The sequence below is a fragment of the Pollicipes pollicipes genome, unplaced genomic scaffold, assembly GCF_011947565.3.
Source record: "Pollicipes pollicipes isolate AB1234 unplaced genomic scaffold, Ppol_2.1 Scaffold_2555;HRSCAF=2994_pilon_pilon_pilon, whole genome shotgun sequence".
Classification (NCBI taxonomy): Eukaryota; Metazoa; Arthropoda; class Thecostraca; order Pollicipedomorpha; family Pollicipedidae; genus Pollicipes; species Pollicipes pollicipes.
In genome coordinates, this window is record NW_023596136.1 from 14,229,266 (window position 1) to 14,249,744 (window position 20,479).

General features: G+C 53.3%; 1 protein-coding gene across 2 annotated transcripts in view; it reads left to right on the forward strand.

The window, feature by feature from the left end:
• Positions 1 to 17,422, forward strand: part of Lcch3 (Ligand-gated chloride channel homolog 3) — a 39,789-nt gene extending 22,367 nt beyond the window's left edge. Inside the window, exons 1-6 of one of the 2 annotated variants that reach the window (XM_037234182.1) lie at positions 1,288 to 1,400; positions 2,818 to 2,885; positions 10,788 to 10,933; positions 11,403 to 11,560; positions 14,237 to 14,521; positions 15,599 to 17,422. In XM_037234182.1, coding sequence (XP_037090077.1) covers positions 2,838 to 2,885; positions 10,788 to 10,933; positions 11,403 to 11,560; positions 14,237 to 14,521; positions 15,599 to 16,176 — 1,215 coding nt within the window. In that variant the 5' untranslated portion in view covers positions 1,288 to 1,400; positions 2,818 to 2,837 and the 3' untranslated portion in view covers positions 16,177 to 17,422. Of the gene's footprint in view, positions 1 to 1,287; positions 1,401 to 2,817; positions 2,886 to 10,787; positions 10,934 to 11,402; positions 11,561 to 14,236; positions 14,522 to 15,598 lie in introns of those variants that run through there. The other variant, XM_037234173.1, reaches the window with a different exon arrangement.
• The last annotated feature ends 3,057 nt before the right edge of the window (positions 17,423 to 20,479 follow it).

Genomic DNA, 20,479 nt, shown 5'->3' on the forward strand with positions numbered 1-20,479 from the left:
TGAGGACTGCCAGCCTTTTAAGTAAAAATAGGCACGATGTCTTTTTGCAGGACGGAAGATAATGTTGGATCAGGCTAGGTTTCGTCTAGTTCGGCTTGAAATGTTTGACGATTTTATCCGTGAAGATTAGCATTCTTGACAGCCTGACGTGAAATTTATTAAAGATTTAGTACGAACCTCTTGACTGGATTGACTTCCGGGACCAGCGCCCACGCTAAGCCCTTGAATGAGCCTTTATCCCACCATCCGATCGTAAAATTCCAGATCGATAGCAAACTTATGCGGCAAAACTAAACGTGCCGCAGTGTTGGTCCGTGTTGGCTCAGCGCAGGGAAGCAGAACCTGGCCTTCTTACGTCAGCTGGCGTTGGGCGCCGCCACTGCCACCGGCCGCGGGCCATCCCAGGCGGGAGCAAGCAGCGAGCGTCTGGAGCCATTCGAGACTGTCCCGCCACGCCTGAGACGGCCCGCCGCCGCTGCCACCGGCCGCGGGCCATCCCAGGCGGGAGCAAACAGCGAGCGTCTGGAGCCACTCGAGACTGTCCCGCCACGCCTGAGACGGCCCGCCGCCGCTGCCACCGGCCGCAGGCCATCCCAGGCGGGAGCAAACAGCGAGAGTCTGGAGCCACTCGGGACTGTCCCGCCACGTGTAGATGAATCAAAAGACCAGCGCTGTAATCAGCTGAGCTGGCGGGACAGCACTGACCCGTTCCGCACAATTTATTACAAGCTGATAGATGCGGAGCAAGGCCTTAGAACTCGAACCCAGTAGCACCCTGTGACTCTGACCCACATTTGGCCTCACGAACCGTAATAATGTATAGACCCAGATAAGACCTCGGGCCCAGGACCGAGGCCATGGGGTTCGGACTCATTGCAATGCGGGAATGGCGAACTCGGGGGCTCGGACTTCGGCTGCAAACTCCAGAACTTCTCGAGCTCATGGAAACAGAACCTGGTTGATGCCCGACGCCCGTCCAGTTTGCAGAAAACGACGCACGTAATCCAGGTTACTCTCAGCCAGTTTAATCAACGATCGACGATGACGGCCGAGCACGTTGGCCCGAGCGGTGTCAGTGCGGCTCCGCCCCGGCTGATCTCCGCTGCCGAGCGGTGCTGGCCTCCCGGACGGGCGCCGCTCGGGTCTGCACGTCATCAGCGCCCCTCCCCCCCCCCCCCCGACCTCCGCTGGGACTGCACCACCCCTGAGCCGGTCCAGAAGGCTTGGCAGCGGCCCGGCCGCGCCGTAGTCGTCGCCACTACGGCCGGTGAAGCTGCCAGGGCCCGCAAAAAACACGCGCCGATAAAAAGCTATCGTGTGTCGCACAGCCGTGTTTTCTCTCGGTGACTGTTCCTGGCACGTGGCCATCACTGCTTTCGCCCATCAGCTGGGACGAACTGGTACGTTTCTGTGCGGTGTATGTGTGTGTGTGTGTGTGGTGTGTGTGTGTGTGTGTGTGTGTGTGTGTGTGTGTGTGTGTGTGTGTGTGTGTGTGTGTGTGTGTGTGTGTGTGTGTGTGTGTGTGTGTGTGTGTGTGTGTGTGTGTGTGTGTGCTTAAGGACGACACCTGGCGGGGCCACGGAGCAGGTGTCGGCAGTCTGGGCGTGCAGTAAAAAGGAAGGATCCCGGGGGTGTCGTGCCGATAAAACTGGAACGAGGGCATGTCAGGCAGTTCGATGTACTCAATGGGCTTCGGGACGGAGAAATCCAGCGTTTTACAGTGCCGGACAACTTCATGCTGTCGCAAGCACATTGACTATTTTGAAAGCCTGTATGACTAGACTGAATGCGAGGCATCAGTGATATATTTTTTCTTGCGCCCGATGGTTGAGAAATTCACGAAAGCAATCAGTTAAGGTGTGTATGCTCAACGACAGAGAGCTTTGTTGGACAAGTTATACCATCTCCACTAAATGTCTATTAGAATCCGCTTCATTACGTACGCACCTGCTGATGGCACCTTTGCCACGAGATGTATCAACGCAGATCCATCTCCATCGCATCGGGCTCTTTTCACGCATCACGGCTCACGCCTCATCGCAATATCCTTCCCCCGCCTCCTCTTCTCTCATCCCGCCTGACAGGAACCGGGCAAGACACAGCGGCCGGGCGGCCGAGCGAGCGGCCGGGCCGGACAAACGCATGAGTGGATAAAGCTGAACGCAGTGGTAGACCGGGCCGTGGCGGCCGCCCCACCCCCAGGGGAAATGCTGGTGTGCGCAGTCTGGCTGCTTTTGCGGGGCGATCACGTCCGTCGGCTCATCCATCGCAGGCAGACGGCGGGGGCCCGGCGCCGCGGCCGGTGCCACGGCCGCCCCGGCGCCGCCGCTGATGCCACGGCGAGGGTCCGGCGTCGTCGCCGGTGCCACGGAGCGGGCCCGGCGCCGCGGCCGGTGCCACGGCCGCCCCGGCGCCGCGGCCGGTGCCACGGCCGCCCCGGCGCCGCCGCTGATGCCACGGCGAGGGTCCGGCGTCGTCGCCGGTGCCACGGAGCGGGCCCGGCGCCGCGGCCGGTGCCACGGCCGCCCCGGCGCCGCGGCCGGTGCCACGACCGCTCCGGCGCCGCCGCCGGTGCCACGGCCGCCCCGGCGCCGCCGCCGGTGCCACGGCCGCCCCGGCGCCGCCGCTGATGCCACGGTGAGGGTCCGGCGTCGCCGCCGGTGCCACGGAGAGGGCCCGGCGTCGTCGCCGGCTCTGGCGCCGTTCGAAGACGCCGGGACGGGGCTGGCAAGCAACAAATGTAGTCGTTAGATGGAAAGGTCCTCTCGACTAATGACGTGGTCATAGTCAGCTAGCTAACCAACACGTATTTTTCAGGGGATCCGCTCTACGTTGGAATGGACCTGACAATCGCTAGTTTCGATTCAATCTCAGAAGTTAATATGGTAAGTGCTAACCAGGCCGTCGCCCGCGCCGGCCGTTGGTCACCGTGCAGGGTTCCTAACAGATCGTCGTTAATGCTGCTCAGAAGCTAGAAATGCCATGGACACGTTGATTGTGGTGCGAAAACGCCCAGAATGCCACAGAGGCAATCGAAATTGTAATGGCCGTCTAGTTCTTTTGAAACGTATCTAACTAAACGACGCTGCCCAGCAAAACATGCGTTTTTTTGGTGGGGGGGGGGGGAGGAGGAGCAATGAAAAATGGCAGAGCCTTCTCCAAAATAAACCTATAGGGAGGTTTATGTCCGGCTTTTGTACTCTTGCGCATCTGAGAGTTGGTGTGTTGGAGGAGGTGGGGTGAAGGCCCCTCAATTGAATAGAAAGCTACACTCGTGGTTTTATGTTCAGCCTCAAATAAAGCTAACGATTGTACAACAATTCTGTGGCCTGAAATTCGGGTGGTCTTTCTGTTACTTAAGTTTCTACTTCAACGTTGCTATTTGTTGCGCCGTGCTATGTTACCGCGGATCAGAATACCGCGCTGTCACCTATCGTGTCGCATACGCTATCCGTTAGTGTACGCTTCCAGGGTACCCACAAACCGTTCACAAATTTCAATTTTACACAATAGTCCTTGGGAGAGGATACCAGAGATATCATACATTACGCCTCGCCATGTTTATTTTCCGTTCAGCCGTTTGACACATTTGTAGTAAACCCTATTCCCAGACGGACAAGTTAGGGTCTCGAGGGTTGATTGAGCTGGATTGGGCTTTAGACTGGCACCGCTAGTCCACGCTGCTCCTCGATGGTGCTTTGGCATCCACGTGTATATGCAACCCATTATCTATGTTTTGCTTTTCTTTTACTTCATCTCTAACCGGGCTAATTGTGAAACAGGTGCGCACGTGGTATTTAACAATTGTGGGAGTGAACACAACTCGAAAATGGAAACTGAGTAAAGCGCGCTGCAAGCGAACGCAATTTCTAGTGTATTGTAAACAGCATCACGTGCCTTCAATCTTGAATGCTGTCGTGTGTGCCCGGAATTTTTAACTGCCAGCGCACACTCGCGCACGTATTAACCATCGCCTGATTCGGTGTCTTTCATAACGCGAACTGATATTGCGGATCGATGCGACTTCCCACGCCTCATCGTTTCCAAACTAAGAAAGATAGAGCTAACGGGAAGTACCAGAGGACTGACCTCAGCGAGCTTTCGCGATTGGTTTATTTTTATGATTGGTTCGCGAGCTTTATGTTTCCAGGTCAGTAATTGATCAGATTATGCCAGGTCGAATGCCATTTTTTTTTTAATCTAACTTGTTCTGCTTTTCATGTTCATATTTGCCAGACCATGCCCCGTAGCGACACAAAAAAAGACATGAGGCATGTTCCTTGATCACTCATGAGCTTAATGATGTGTACTGTTAGGTGTTTTAAGCATTGTTGCGTATGACTGCGTTAATGTAACGGGGCTGGCGCGTCGCGCGCGGCCCTCGGCACCGTTGGCTCCCGCCGGCCGTCCGCACCGGCCGTAGACCATCGTGCAGTGTTCCTCAAAAACCGTCGCTGCCCCCAAATCAGACGTGCCAGGGACAGGGACATTTTGTATGTCAACACACGCGAAATGAACGTGCCGTAGGTTACAGGTCATTTGGACGTGATTGTACAATATGGGGGACATATATTTTCACAACACCTTAGGAGAGGTCACATCGACCCCCCATTGTGCCAAGGGCTCATACATCATGAATTTGGTAAGGGAGGGGAACTTGCCCCGTGGGTTACTACATGTGTCTGTCCCTTTTTTCAATTGTGCTGCACGAGCGGCGGTGTTTCGGGTATCCGCTCTCAAGGAAAATAAGGGATATTTGAACGCGCTGCACGCACCCGACTGTGCATCGTTGTGTTGTGTGCATCGCAAGATGCACACAACCGCTCTCCACATCTCCGGCTGAGGGGCTGATTTCTTAGCATTGATAGGGGGGGGAGTGGAGCATTTATGATGCAGTGTGATGGCGGAATGGGCTTCAAAGGCTGTTCGGTGGTATATCTACCCCCTCCCTCTCTCATTACATCACAAAAAGCGTGTCGAAGGATGGAGCTTACACCTTTTGTGTGGGGTGTTCCAGAACGAAAAATATTGTCATGGCGATCCCTTGTTTTCGCGAGGAAATCTGTCAATGAGCAGAGCTTTGAAACTTTATATTTTCTCAATAAAACTATTGCTTGCCTGATAACGTTGTTTAGCCAGCACCGTCTCAGACTGCGGTTTGATTATTTTTGAGCGAGCTCCATACTCATAATGCTGAAACATCACGATCGCATGGCCTGTCCTGCTTATGTCAACTTCGTGCTCTTGTCAGTGTGCTGGCCGCGCTTTTTATCAAGGTAGCCATTCCATGCATTTATATTTTGTTCAAGGCTGCCTTTTATGTGAGCGTCCAGTCAATGGCTTTGGCCTACTCTGTCCTCTCAGCTATCGACATGCCTATTGAGGTTGTGAAAGCTCAGTTTCACTTTAAGGTATGGGTACTTCCTGACATTGGGCATGCTGCATTGTCTGTAGACTTTCCAAGGAAAATGTATCGTGTACTTTTTCATGATGTTAATGTTTCATGTATGTTACATTTCTATAGTTTGCACGTGTCATTCGATTCTGCATAAACTGTCTTTTTGCGCCTCGGTCCACCTTTCATTAACGATAAAGTAGACGTTTTTCGGTGATCGTATCTGATCGTCTTACCAAGATGTTTTCTGTTAATTACACCCAATGCAAGCTTATCATAATCTTAAGTTTCATAGGAGTTTAAGATTGTCATTGTTCTTAAATGCAACTTTGTATCTTGTCCAATAAAAAGACATATTTTAAATCTATCAGAAATGCAAAACTAAGTGGCCGAAATCCGGTTCAAAGAAGGTTTGGGGGAAGGTTAGGTTAACCTTATCGGCTAAGCCCCCAACTTACTTTAAAGGTGACACCCCTGTCTGCCTTCCAGCTCAACGGATACTTTTTTCTCCGCCCTTTCACCAAACAGGACCACGGCTAGCTTTACCTGCCTGCATAATGCTGCGGTTCTGGCGCGCCAGGCCTACGCTGACCCCTGCCGGACAGTCGTCAGCTGACCTTTCCATGTCATTCGGACGTGACAATACGCCCGCTCTGGGGCACGTAACCAGCGCCGCAGGCTAACGAGTCGAAGTCCCAAACCACGAAGGCGGCTCGCGCTTTATAGCAGGAAGTCTCTCTATGACCGTTCGTACTGGTGACATCCCTGACTTTGAAAAATTGGCACCCATGTCATTACAAATGCCATCATTACAATAACAAGTTCCCGCATAGGCCTGGCGTCCTTCTATCCGGGAAGAAGGTAACGCAGGCAGGTACCGGTCTAGCTGTCGTTAGCTAGGCCGGTAAATTCGAGAACGTGGTACAGTGAAATAGCCGTGGTAATAACAGCCGTCTGTAGAATATAGTGGAATAGCAGCCTCGTCTCAGTGATATGAAATCCGAAAGTTCGTATTAGGTAAATCGTTGTCTGGTATTCATCATCCTTTGCTTTCTGAAACATAAACAAATATGTTGTGCTGGAGACTAGGAGTGAGCTACCTCATTGCAACCGTACTGCTGCTGAGCCGAGCCGAACCGAGCCGAGCCGAGCTGAGCTGAGCCGAGCCGAGCCGAGCCGAGCCGAGCCGAGCCGAGCCGAGTCGAGCCGAGCTGAGCTGAGCTGAGCCGAGCCGAGCTGAGCCGAGCCGAGCCGAGCCGAGCCGAGCCGAGCCGAGCCGAGCCGAGCCGAGCCGAGCCGAGCCGAGCCGAGGTGAGCTGAGCTGAGCTGAGTCGAGCTGAGCTCATGTTGTGCTAATTAATATCCGAGTCATACAAAAGAAAGCCGGCCGATGATGGTTGGACTAATTATTATATTGTTATAGTAATGTGCTATACCAGAACCTACCCACGTGATGCTAAAACATATGTTGCTGTATTGTGTATCCTAGATTGCTTCATACTGGGCATATATCTTGGTGGGACTTTTGACGAAATTGACATGTGTTGGGTGGCAACAAGGGTGCTGTAGGCGTGTGTTTCTGGCGGAAAGGCTTAAACTCCAGTCACAGGTGTTACAGCTTCCAGCTTGGTAGGCTCTTTTTACACAGTTCCTCAACTTTAAGAAGAAAGTACGCGCATTTTGCGACGTTTCTTGTGTTACGACTTTGTCCCCATCGCTGTCACCAGTTTAAAGGGAGAAAGAGAGGGGAAGGAAAAATGTTGCCACGTCCACGAGAAGCGTCAGGCTTGCTTTTCCCATGGCCAAAAAGAGCGACGTTCTTACGTCACTGACTTAAGTCCCAATACATTTCTCCCGTTGCAAGTGATTCGGCATCCGCTGGACTAAAAGCGCTTCTAAATTTCTTACTTTGTTCTTTCACACTGAACTCAGTAACGCGTACTTGGCACGCATTTACTGAGCTATTGACTTTTGCCCATCACAGCACCTTTGCCTCGTCGTAACTAGACCAGTAGACCGTAGCTAGACCATTCAGTAAACTAACAGCGCTCCTGATTGTCATGTTTTCTGATTTGCGGTTTCAAATCGATTTCACCACACTTGAGTCACCTCATGTGCAAATGTAGAGTGCATGAGCTCGGGCCGGCTTAAGATGCTTGTGTGGCAGTGAGTGGCAGCCTGGAGCGCAGTGTGGCCGGTGCAGGATCAGTTACGGGCTGGATTCGGTTAGGCTGGAGTCGATATCCGTGATGATTCAGCGGCCCGTGATGCGGTTAGACGGCTGCCCATTGCTGCAACGCCTGGAATCAGACACGTGATGGCCGGAGTCAGAACAACAGGGCACACATGCACGCAAGAAAGAAAGGGTGGAGATGCAAACGGAAGGTTGCTCTAGTAGCAACGTGTTACAAGAGTAAAAAAGTTCTTGCTTCTTAGAAGATGTTTCAATGCGCGACCATAAACTGAGATGCGCACTGGACTTGGTCTGCGTTACTAATTCTTAATTTGCGATGTCGTGGAAAGTCATTAGGTGGCAGGTCACCAACGACACTCAGCATTTAATCAGCGAGTCTCATGTTGGGGGGATTTCAGGTTCTGGGTGCCCCAAGAACTCCTTGTGGATGCCAGTTCCAGGCTTTGGAGCACTGGGGTAGCTGGGAAGAAATGGAAGCCAGACCTTTGAACTTTGGTCATGTACATCTTGGTTTTCCCTGCATTTTACTGTTCAGAGTTTTAGAAGCTGGGTTGTTGTTTCGCGGTTCGACGAGCAACTTTCTTATTGGCGACCGATCTAAAAGAAGAGGATGGTCGTCATCAATGTTGATTACTTTTTTGTGGAAAGATATTCTGGCATCCGAAAATGTTTTTTGGAACCCAGTCAATACATGATGCCAACGTCTTTTGCCTCTCATCCCTCGCTCCCTTGCTCTCGCTATCCCTCCCTCTCCGTCTCCGTTACCCGCAGCCCCTGAACCAATCCTGAAATCGGGCATTCCCACCGTCACCCGATAGGTCGCAAAACTCCCGTGGTCTCCGTTTGTTCTTCTCTGCCAAAATCATGCCCTGGCCTGCCCAACTCACGTCCTGCCCTGTCTGGCTCAATCCTGTTCTGCCTAACTCGTGTCGTGCCCTGCTTACTCATGCACGGTTCTGCCTTACCCTTGCCCAGTCCTGCCTTACTTATGTCTTGCCCTGTCTAACTCGCGCGCTGCCCGGCGGTCTGGGATGATTCCGTGCCGGATCCCGAGCGGCGCCCCCCCCCCGCCCCCTCCCCCAGGCGTCGGTGCTGATCACCCCCAGCGGGTGGGTCGAAGCGGCCGCGAGCTCGGCGGCAGCGCCTCCCGACCGATCGATGTGCGCTCGGCTCGCGCCCGACGAGTCGGGCGGCACCAGATCAACAATAACACGCGCCGGCCGGATCAGTGCCGAGACCAATTAGGTAGCCGAGCGCACCGAGAGTATCGTGCCGCCTGGGCAGCCACCGCCACCGCCACGGACCTTAGCTGGACGCGAGGCCTCGAACACAGACGTGAGCAGCCTGGGGTCTCGTCCGTCTCGTCGCGCCATATTCAAAGGAAGGGGATAGGATGGCGGAGCGATAGCCTCCAATTGTGTGGACTTCTTACGTTGAACGGTGACGAGAGCTGCGACTGAGATGGGCTGGCTTGGTGGTCGATGGGTAGTCACGACATCTGCTACCCAGTTTCTCGCAAAAAAGTAAAGAGCAAAACTATAAAAACCCTCCTCCTCATGCGCTTGAATTGACTCCGCCACCAGGAGAGCCCCGTCGGGTGTCCGTCGTTGTCGTCCATCTCGCGCCTCATGTGCGTTCATCGTATTTTTTGTTGTTGTGAATGAGCAGCCACAAAACATTTTACAGCTGCTAGTGCTGCCCGTGAGCAGCCACCGACGCCAGTGACATCTCTGGGGGGGGGGGGGGCACCTGAGAGCGGTCGGAATCCCGCACAGGTAACCCAGGCGCCGCACATGCACTGCGCTCAGTGTAGCAAGAGCAAGCGATCGTGGACGGAGATTTTCAGTGCGGTTTACCAATCAGTCACGCAGTACCAGGAGCAGAAAAAATCGTCGGAGCTTCGGAGAGGAACCAATGGGTTTCCTTTCACCTGACCTTCCCCGCGCCCTCGTTGGCGCCTCGTTCAGCGCCCTTTCGGCCTCGCGCGGCTCATTTTTCGGAAATCTCCACCGCACAGCTCTGCTACAGAACAGAGCCAAGTGGGCCGGGCCCGTTCCGTTTGGCAGCGTTAATGTGTTTCTGCGGGCCTCCGCTGCTCTCAAAAGAGCTGTCGGTCTCATCTGCTGACGAGTCGCCGTCGCCTCAATGCTCGCTCGTCGGCCGGTAGTTTTTTTCTGGCTCTGCTGTGCTGTCGTACGGAGAACGCTTTAATGCCGCCCGCAGCGCGATTTTGCAGCAGCAGCACAGACCAGACTGACGCCCAATTCTGAGTAGCATAGATATTGGCGGACGGAAGCTAGAGACGATGGCGGACATCCGAGGGCGCCAGACAAGCAAAACCAATAGGTGCCCATGATTGCTGATAAATTGCTTTAGTTGGACTCGATGAGAAAACGAGAACTGCATGACAGTTCTGCAACTCAAGAAAATGTGAGAAAATTGTTGATAAGATGACGCAATCGGTTGTCGCGGTGGAGCCGTTTTCCCATATGTGTTGTTTCAATGTCGGTTCATTTCAGGCGGGATTCACAGAATATCAAGAAAATTTTGTTTGCGTTTTCAGAAATCAGCCTTTGTGTAGCCATTACGATTTCAAGACAAGAAGACTCTACCTACCAAGAACTATTTTCCTGACTGTCTGGAGGCTGAAAAAGTACCCCCCGCTGTTGACCAGCTGAGTGTTTGGAAGTACCCCCGCTGTTGACCAACTGAGTGTTTGGAAGCATCATACACAGCACAAGCCGTAGAGAGACTGACATTGGGACAGTTTCTGGAGGGGGAGGAGGCATACGAAAAACGTCGCGACAACGTTCTACGCAAAATGCTGCATGCATTTTAAAACGTCGAAATTTCGCGATGGCTCTTAACCTGTTGAACACCGGGAGATGTCAAGCATGACTTCTAGTCAAACAGAACGGTCTCCAAGGTGGCAGCACGTGTTTGAAGGCAGGAAAAGCACGGTAAAATTACTCTAACTATCGATCTTTACGGCATCCCAACCCGTTTAAAGCAAGATTTAAACACTCAGTGCAGTAAGACATCGCGGAAACCGCTTGCGTCGCTTCCCACACAACATGCTCCCATGTGACAAATGAATGAGCCACGTCTAAAGCAAATCAGACAGCATCACATCGCAACGGGTTCGTGGGTTGTTTTCAAGGGCTCGTTGGGCTGACGTCATGCGGTGGTTGTTTGCAGGATTACACTATCACGATGTACCTGAACCAGTACTGGAAGGACGAGCGCTTGGCGTTCAGCAATGGTGACGACATCCTCACTCTGTCGGGTGACTTCGCCGAGAAGATCTGGGTGCCAGACACCTATTTTGATAATGATAAAAACAGGTATGTGGCGCAGTTGCCGGCAGCTCGCTGTGCAGTGGATACGACAATTTACCATCTCATGAGCTGGGTGCTGTCCTAGCGTTTCGCGTGTCGCGCGCAGACCACGTTTGCAGTTTCCGGGATAATATCACTGACAGGCTGAGCGGGTGATGTGACCGATCACGATGTGACAGAATTGTGCCCCGTTTTCGGGACCACGCGACCCCTTAGACTTCTCCCAAATAGTCAGATGTGGAGCATTACGGCGGTCTCGGCAGTGAAGCCACAATGCTTCATAAGCATTACTTATGTATGTGACTAGTCGACTGAAAAAGTTACGGTTAAGCTGATGCATGATCTTTGGCGCAAGCAAGCAAGCCAGGAAAACTCGCTCAAGCCTCATCAGCGCCGGATCCGAAACACATCGCTTGAATACTACAAAGCAATCTTACGTCATTTCCCTCCAAATGGCCCCGCCTTTTGCTTCCAGTTTTCTTCACGATGTGACGGAGAAGAACAAGATGGTGCGCTTGCACGGTGACGGCAGCATCACCTACGGCATGCGCTTCACCACTACGCTGGCCTGCATGATGGACCTGCGGTACTACCCGCTCGACAGCCAGAACTGCACTGTCGAGATCGAGAGCTGTGAGTCGGGAGCTGTCGAGCTGTAGCCGAGTCGAGAGCACAGTCGAGAGCTGTGAGAGGTCGGCCCAAGCGTGCTGCCGCGGTTCGCGGGCCGACCTCCGCTTCTGACGATGGCTGACGGATGGCCGCCAGGAACGCTGCGTTCAGGGGACGTGGAGAAGTGTGTGGTATAGCTGATGTCACTTTTGGAACCCAATACGGCAGTTATGGCTTCTAAAAATTAGTGCCAAAAGCGTAGCATAGCCGGGAAAAGCTTCTGACTTCGCCATATATGGTAGGTTTCTGTGTTTACTGTCGCTCCGATTTACGTTGCCCTTTCTACACTTCCCACAAAACCAAAAACCGCTAACTGTTGGGTATGTCGCTATCAGCTTCAGGCAGGACAAGGGATATTTTGGCAGCGACCTGGGCGATAAAGAATAGGGAATGTATGCTGTCGACCTCATTCATTACGTCGTACACCATACATTCCGCGCCTTTCGGCGTTCGCAGCGACCTGGACGACAATGAGTATTTGGCGTCGACCTCGTTCATGACGTCATACCCCAAAGATTCTGTGCCTCTTGGTCTTTGCAGCGATCCGGACGACAATGAATGTACGTGACGCCAAATAGAATCTTTCCCGGACGCGCATAATCTTTTTCTGTGACTCGATCGGAGTGGTACAAAATTGGTGCAACAGGATCAATTATAAAGTGGTCAATTTGCGTGCCCAGGGCCGACCACGAGTGATGAAAATGTGTCCTATTTATTTAAAACAGCAGCACTTGCAGTTTCATTGTTGGAAGGACTCATGGAACCTGCAGCAGGAAATGTTGTGTTTTTGCATGCGCAGTTATTACCACAACAGTTACGGATAGGTAATCAGAAAAATTGCGCTGCAAACACGCCCGGCAAAAATTATACATGGCGTCACACAAAATATAACATCTTTGGTGCGCTGCGAACACGCCCAAGAACTTCTGCGTGCGACAGCCGCATTATGGCTACAGTAGTAAACAGCAGATCACATACCTGGCACGTGTGTCACTTGTTTTCCTCAGCGGGGTATAACAAGTGGCCTGCTAACAATGGGCGCGGTGGACAGAAACGGAGATGAGCGCGATTAGGCCCTAGATAGTGTTCACGACACTATTGCCCTTTTGCCCACCACACTGGAGGCTCTAGCCAGTAAAATCGTCTTATTAACGTAAAGATTGTCGTAGTCTTTCGCCTTAATGTGTGCAAGCTTAGTAAGTGAACTGCCGTCCTTAAAAACGAACAACCCTAATGGAGAGCATTCGGACGAACACCCGGCACGGCCACCCGCAACTTCGGGAGCCGCACTCCAGCTGACTGGAAGGCCGAGGGACCGTGGAGCGAGCGACCACAGCGCCTTACAGCGCTGTGGAGCGCCTTACACGGGGACGGCGACGGCGAGCGCCTTACACGGGGACGCGACCTGTGCGGGCTCGCTGACGCGTCTGCAGCAGTCTCTCAGCGCACCACGCCAGTGCTCGGAGCGTTCAGGCGTTGCGCGGCGGCCGGTGGCGTGCCAGGGCGACGAATTGACGGCTCGAACTGGGTGAACGGCGTCGACCGGATCAATACGGCGATGACGGCACCCGACTCAGCTGGCCCGCTTCCGACCGGGAGGTGCGCCGCCTTATTAATTGATAGACGGAGTGGGCCGTGCGTCATCAAGAGAGAGGCGGCGGCGCGGGCGGCAGAGGAGCGACTCCTTCCCGGGCGAGGTGGGGAAAGAGGGACGCGCAAGATGATGGGTGACCGTTATTTAAACCTGTCAGCGTCCTTCAGAATAGGAAGGCTGTAATCTCCCACTTTTAAAAATACGACTCACTGGTTTTGCGGTTGGTCTCCGTACCAAAGCATAGTTCTCGCTTCTCCTTCCACGCCTTGCGCAGCGGTGTGATCAGTGCACACCTGCCAATAGGTCACTGAAGTGGCCAGACGAGAACAGGCGACTTGCTTCAGATTTTCACAGTTTGACGGAGGTGTCGCCTAAACTGATGTTCGGTAAAGTGGGCTTCACCTGACGAATGTAGCTATCGGGTGTTGTTGACATTAGTCGACTGACTTGATCTGTGAGCGCCGGTCAGGCGGCGTCCTCTGACGAAAAAGGCAGCGGTGACCTAGGAGGGTCAACACCGGGAGTGTTGACACGCCTGCTTCATTGGGTTGACCTTTGTCTGGGCAGCCATATTGCTGTTGGTCCAAGCTCTCGACAGAAGCTATGGCCATTCATGGTGGTCCATGGGCACGTGATCTTATCTCGATTGTTGATGGGTATATTATTTTTGCTTCAATACTTGAAGGACAGGAAATGCCGTTGAGGGCATTGTTATAATAGCCTTGTAGTGGTCGACGGAGGTCGGCGAATCTGATACCGTTGTCTAGCTGTCTGAAACGTTTGGTCGGCCATAAGTGCACATTCGGTATACTTTATCCACTTTTCTTCTATTGATCGTCTGTAATTTATCGATGTCCGTGCCTGTTCTGTTAACGCATAACGTGAAAAGGCGTATTGCCGCATATGAGAGCATCGTTATCTAGCGTTCCACTTCATGTCCAACAGCGGCCAATTACTCGCATCTCCGTGCCAGGGCTACCTCTCACACTATCGCAAACATGCACGTACTGTTCGTGCATCTGTCAACGCCCACTTCACCTCCGCAGACGGCTACACGGTGAAGGACGTGGTCATGTACTGGAAGGAGACGCCGGTGGTCGGCGTGGAGGAGGCCAAGCTGCCGCAGTTCACCATCATTGGCTACGAGACCAACGACCGCAAGGAGAAGCTGGCCACGGGCATCTACCAGCGCCTGTCGCTCTCCTTCCGGCTGCAGCGCAACATCGGCTACTTCGTCTTCCAGACCTACCTGCCCTCAATCCTGATCGTCATGCTTTCCTGGGTCTCCTTCTGGATCAACCACGAGGCCACCAGCGCGCGCGTGGCGCTTGGTGAGTAGATTTGGCCCGTCACCGCTGATAAATTCGGGGACGAATGGCCGACTTAGCGATGTCACATAGAGCCACACGACACTGAGTCACTCATAACCTGACATTCACTACTGACACTATGCTGAGAAGGTTCACGTCTTGATAGAAAGCTGGGATGTGATTGTGTTGCATCTTTCGGGGTTTGTCAATATGCAAGCTTACATGCTTGTTCCATTACATAGGTGATATAGCGAGAAGTAACAGCATGTTGGCTGCTCTTAAATGAAACACTTTGTAAGTCTTTAATAGAGAGCAGTCTTCTGTTGGCTTACATCGCGTTATGCCTGTGGGGCGGCCGACGATACTCCGTGACGTGTGATCAATGGTTGGGAATTCGACTGCACTACCTCTCTTAACATGTACCCCAGACAAAACCACTAAGTCACCAATAACAGGTTTTACGTGTCTCCCAAACCGCATCCGTCGCTAGTACGGCACTGATTAAAGCAATGAAAGTCGTCCTGCGTCTCGTGGGCTTCACGTGTGGCAGGCATCATCAAACCCTGTCTCCTGCTCCTCCCCACCGTGTGTCTGGCAGGCACCACCAGACCCTGACATTCCCTCTGTCTGACAGGCACCGCCAGACCCCGACATTCTCTTTGCCTGACAGGCACCTCCAGACCCTGACATTCCCTCTGTCTGGCAGGCACCGCCAGACCCTGACATCCTCTTTGTCTGGCAAGCACCACCAGACCCTGACATTCCCTCTGTCTGGCAGGCACCACCCGACCCTGGCATTCCCTCTGTCTGGCAGGCACCGCCAGACCCTGACATTCTCTCTGTCTGGCAGGCACCGCCAGACCCTGGCATTCTCTCTGTCTGGCAGGCACCGCCAGACCCTGGCATTCCCTCTGTCTGGCAGGCACCTCCAGACCCTGACATTCTCTCTGTCTGGCAGGCACCGCCAGACCCTGGCATTCTCTCTGTCTGGCAGGCACCGCCAGACCCTGACATTTCCTTTGTCTGGCAGGCACCGCCAGACCCTGACATTCTGTCTGGCAGGCACCGCCAGACCCTGACATCTCCTCTGTCTGGCAGGCATCACCACGGTGCTCACCATGACCACCATCAGCACGGGCGTACGCTCCTCCCTGCCGCGCATCTCCTACGTCAAGGCCATAGACATCTACCTGGTCATGTGTTTCGTGTTCGTGTTCGCCGCGCTGCTTGAGTACGCTGCTGTCAACTACACCTACTGGGGCGCGCGCGCCAAGAAGAAGGACAAGCGACGGCGAGAGAACGGCACCGCGCCGGCCGCGCAGGCCGTCAAGGTCGACGGGCTCAGCAACGAGGAGATCATCGAGCTGCAGGACATACGCGTCTCACCCATCCCGTCCATCCGCAATCGACGCACGGGCCGCTACTGCACCGCCGACGGCGCCGACATGAAGTTTCCGCCGAGCTTCCGCATGTCGCGGGGGTACGCGACGGGCGGCCGCGGCCGACCGGCGCAGCGGCGGCGCGTGCTCACGACCATCCGGCGCGGCGCGTCCGTGTTCTCGCGCTCGTTTCCGCGCATCAAGGACGTCAACATCATCGACAAGTACTCGCGCGTCGTCTTTCCCGTATCGTTTGTGCTGTTCAACACCGTCTACTGGTGCTTCTACGTGCTATAGCCGGCCGGCGGGCCGACGGGGCGCCGCTGAGGAGGCGCGCGCTCGCTGTGGCGAAGTCAGACCGGTAGAGTGTCGCGGGCCGTTCGGACGTGCGAGAGAGGGTGTGATATTTTAATGGTCGTGTGCTGCGAGTCTCTGGCCAAGCGGAGAACGCCGCCTGGCCAGCTGCTGCCTGCTGCGCGTGACGTCACAGTGGGAGCTTTGAAGCCGTGCTGAGGGAACAGGTCGGCGAGCGTTGGGGGCTCCGAGCTTTGACAATCCAAGGACCATGGGGCGGCTTCAAGCTAGAGCGCCGTGTAAGCACGTCACTGTGAGCTAAGCGAGTGTCGCCTGTCGGATCCTAACAGCATAGCCAGCAATTGGACGGGCATTCATGGTCGCTGCAGCGGACGCAAACTCTCTGCAGGCGAGAGGGCTTACTGTGGCGACGTGGACGTTCGCCATTCCGAACACGAGCTTGAGCAGCCTGCTTGCCACTGCATGAAATGCGCCCGGGGAGACCACTGCTTGTCGCCCTTCCGCCGCCACCGCGCCTTCAGGGCTGGCCACCGGCCCGGCTCGTGGTCCGGTGCACCCGTCTCCGCGACTCGGGAGCGGCTGGTGCGGGCGGACGCAGGGTGATCGCTCAGCGCTCACGGCAACTCGCGACAGCCGCACATTGGCCTCTCATTGGTCGGTGTGGATGGTTTGTCGAACAGGGGGTGCCGACACGGCGTTAACGCTGGTACAACGGGGTGCGTGGATAGCTTGATCAAAAGTGCAAACGTTGCTTTTGTTATCGGGATCGCTGGGCCTCGGACCGGATCTGAGTGCCGTCGACGGACAGGGGGCTTGCTGGGACGGAGCGCTCCTGGCCGCTTTGGTTGTTTTGTAATCTACCAAGCGCCTGCGTGTCGTGGCCGGCAGATTTCGCCGAATCGGCTCGGTTGTTGCGAGCCCGCACGGCTCGGGTATAATCTAGTGCATTTCATCTTTGAAAGGCAGAATGCTTACTGACTTGCATAGATATTGGGGTTCGGTGGCGAGAGATGGATATCTTCCATGTGAATCATGGAGTATTTGCTCTGTTGTCGTAGCTCCCGTCGTTAGCAGCACAGACGACTTGAGTTCAACCTGGAGCTTGTGTTGTCATGATTTGCTCGCTTCATTTGTACTTGTCACTTGTTCACATGATCCCAGTTTGCCTTTCTCAACATCTTGCTTGTGTTTTTTTTTCGTTGTAGAGAAATAGATATAACTGCCCTGTGTTAATATTTTAGCCATGCATTAAGCAGGGACAGCGCCACCAACTGGGACAACAAGTAATCCCAACTATCTTAAACTTCTACGTTACGCTTGTGGCGTGGTATGCAAAGAACGAGCCCCGTACTTGCTCCGTCCTCTGAATCTCAGGGAGCACGGGGGCAACTGGCGACATTACGGCGCAGTACAGTACAGCACAGCACAATACAGCACAGGCACAGGGATGACTGGCGACATTACGGCGCAGTACAGTACAGTACAGACACAGGGATGACTGGCGACATTACGGCGCAGTACAGTACAGTACAGTATAGCACAGGCACAGGGATGACTGGCGACATTACGGCGTAGGACAGTACAGTGCAGGCACAGGGATGACTGGCGACACTGCGGCGCAGTACAGTACAGTACAGCACAGGCACAGGGATGACTGGCGACATTATGGCGCAGAACAGTACGGTACAGGCACAGGGATGACTGGCGACACTGCGGCGCAGTACAGCACAATACAGCAGAGGCACAGGGATGATTGGTGACATTACGGCGCAGTACAGTACAGTACAGTATAGCACAATACAGCACAGGCACAGGGATGACTGGCGACATTATGGCGCAGAACAGTACGGTACAGGCACAGGGATGACTGGCGACACTGCGGCGCAGTACAGCACAATACAGCAGAGGCACAGGGATGATTGGCGACATTACGGCGCAGTACAGTACAGTACAGCACAGGCACAGGATGACTGGCGACACCGCGGCGCAGTGCAGTCTTCTGAAACTCCGATGGTACAGCGCCAGTGACGCCACCCTTGGCATTTCCTCTGTCCTCTGAATCTCCGGTGGTACAACACCAGTGACGCCACTCCTGGCATTGGCATGAAGCGAAATACTAGGGATGTGCCCTGTGCACAGCGAATAGACGCAAAGGGGAGAACTGCTCATTTTAGTACGCTCACTAATATGGAGTTAAATATTGGTTAGGAGTATATGTCCAGGATTCCGTCTTGTCAACCACCAAGTTTTCACTTAATTCGCCCAGCTTGTCAATTTCTTCAAAAATCCCAGGTCGCATCCGATCCAATCCAACCTGTGCAGATATTCCCCTAATCACCTGCGTGAAATCACCATGCTCTAATCCATGGCCCACGTCCACCCTTCCTTCTCATTCAACGCTGCACCAGAATCCCCGCAACTCTGGTCTCTCTGTGACAACTTGCGTACAACCGCCATAAGCGGACTGAAGAGTCCCTTGGCGCGGACCACGCACCCGAGCTCCGCGCACAGCCCAAAGCAGGTTCCCTGTGCGGGGTAAGGAGCGGTAGTGGCAGTCTCCCAGATGGCAGCATAGTCCCACCACCCACCTCTTGCCTTGATAATTTGACCTTGAAAAGGTGATTTCTTGCCGGAAAGCCTCTTCTCCCGACCAAACCAAGGAAGTCCAGTCCAACATAAAATATTAAACACGACACAATCGAAGTCACAAGATGGGCACAACAGCACAATTCTCAACCTGACATTTGGTTCTTCAATCTCGTCAAATTCATTTTGATCCGTGAACTATAATTGCAGCGTATCATAAACGTCATTTCGAATTCTCCACAAGTTATTACTGGTCTGTTCTTTATGAACCATTTCATAATCAGCAGCTGCTTCGGTCCGATAAGAACTATTCGTTACTTGTCTTCAATGGTGGGACACGGAGCCACGCAATCGCTTCTTCACGATATTTAAGCGCTGATGACTGTCGAAAGTAAATAGAACGAACATATTCGAAAGAATCTCAACATTGGCAAGCTGACTTTATTTTATATGACTGATCCTAGCAAGACGCCTGGGATGTTGAGAGGGAAGAAAGGTGGCCACTGCGCTTCTAACTGGCAGCACCTCTTTAGAATTGATTCCGACTTTGGCGTACGGCTTGTGGGGTCGGTTTCAACTCTGTGTCCAAGCACTCGCAAGGAAGTGAGCTTCGATTCCAACTCAGGTAAGTGCGGCTAAATTTCGTAATTGCTTCCGATGGAATTGACTGTAGTGAATGCAGCGTAGAAAGTAATACGTTTCACCAACTACACAAACCTGCACATGCCATATACTTCCAAACTAAAATGCAAAGTAAGATTATGTTCTTCCGGTTGTTTTTCATATACGCTATCGAGATAAGAAATAGTTTATTACCAGTGTATATCCTTGAGACCACCCGTCGAATGTCAGTAAATACAACCAGCTCCATACAGCTTCCGACTCACTTACATTTATATGCAAAAACCTACTCATCTTGACCTGACAAAAAACATGGTTGGTTCCAGAGTCGATTCCGAATTCACCCCGAGTCAAGCATAGGGTAAGTGATAACTAGTGTTTTATAAAGTAACGTAGATGATACCGAAACCTAGGCGAATAGAGCTGCGCGACTATAGGAACGTGCAAATGAAACATAGCGATGGAGTATCCTGTGACGTGTTTTTTCGTAGGTGAAGAGGTTTACAGGGCATTGATTCGCGCGCTTAGTCACATAACAACTTGTAAATTGGCTGGCAGGGGATAAGGAGGCAAAGGATCCAGATCGAAATCAATGGAAGCTATCATTTTTAAATCGGTGAGTAGGCGAACATAATGCTGGTATAAATCTACTATTATACTGAGGGAGCAGTGTGTGTGTGTGTGTGTGTGTGTGTGTGTGTGTGTGTGTGTGTGTGTGTGTGTGTGTGTGTGTGTGTGTGTGTGTATGTGTGTGTGTGTGTGTGTGTGTGTGTGTGTGTGTGTGTGTGTGTGTGTGTGTGCCCGCCACTCCATTGGGATCACCTGCAAGCTAAGCGGCAAGGAATTTTTTAATGAAATTTTCACAGGACCAAGGCCTGCTGGCATAGCCCGCCTTAGTCACGTCAAAATTCTGCATATCGCAAAAATGAGTGCGTGGTGAGCAAAAAAGGGTGCAGAAATCCCCGTAGGTTTAACAAGGACGGCGCCAATTTCGCGACGACCGGCCAACGGCCCCACACGCTCCGCCTCCCGCAGCCATATCTCGATAACCAAGGGTCGCAGTGGCATAAAACTTGCA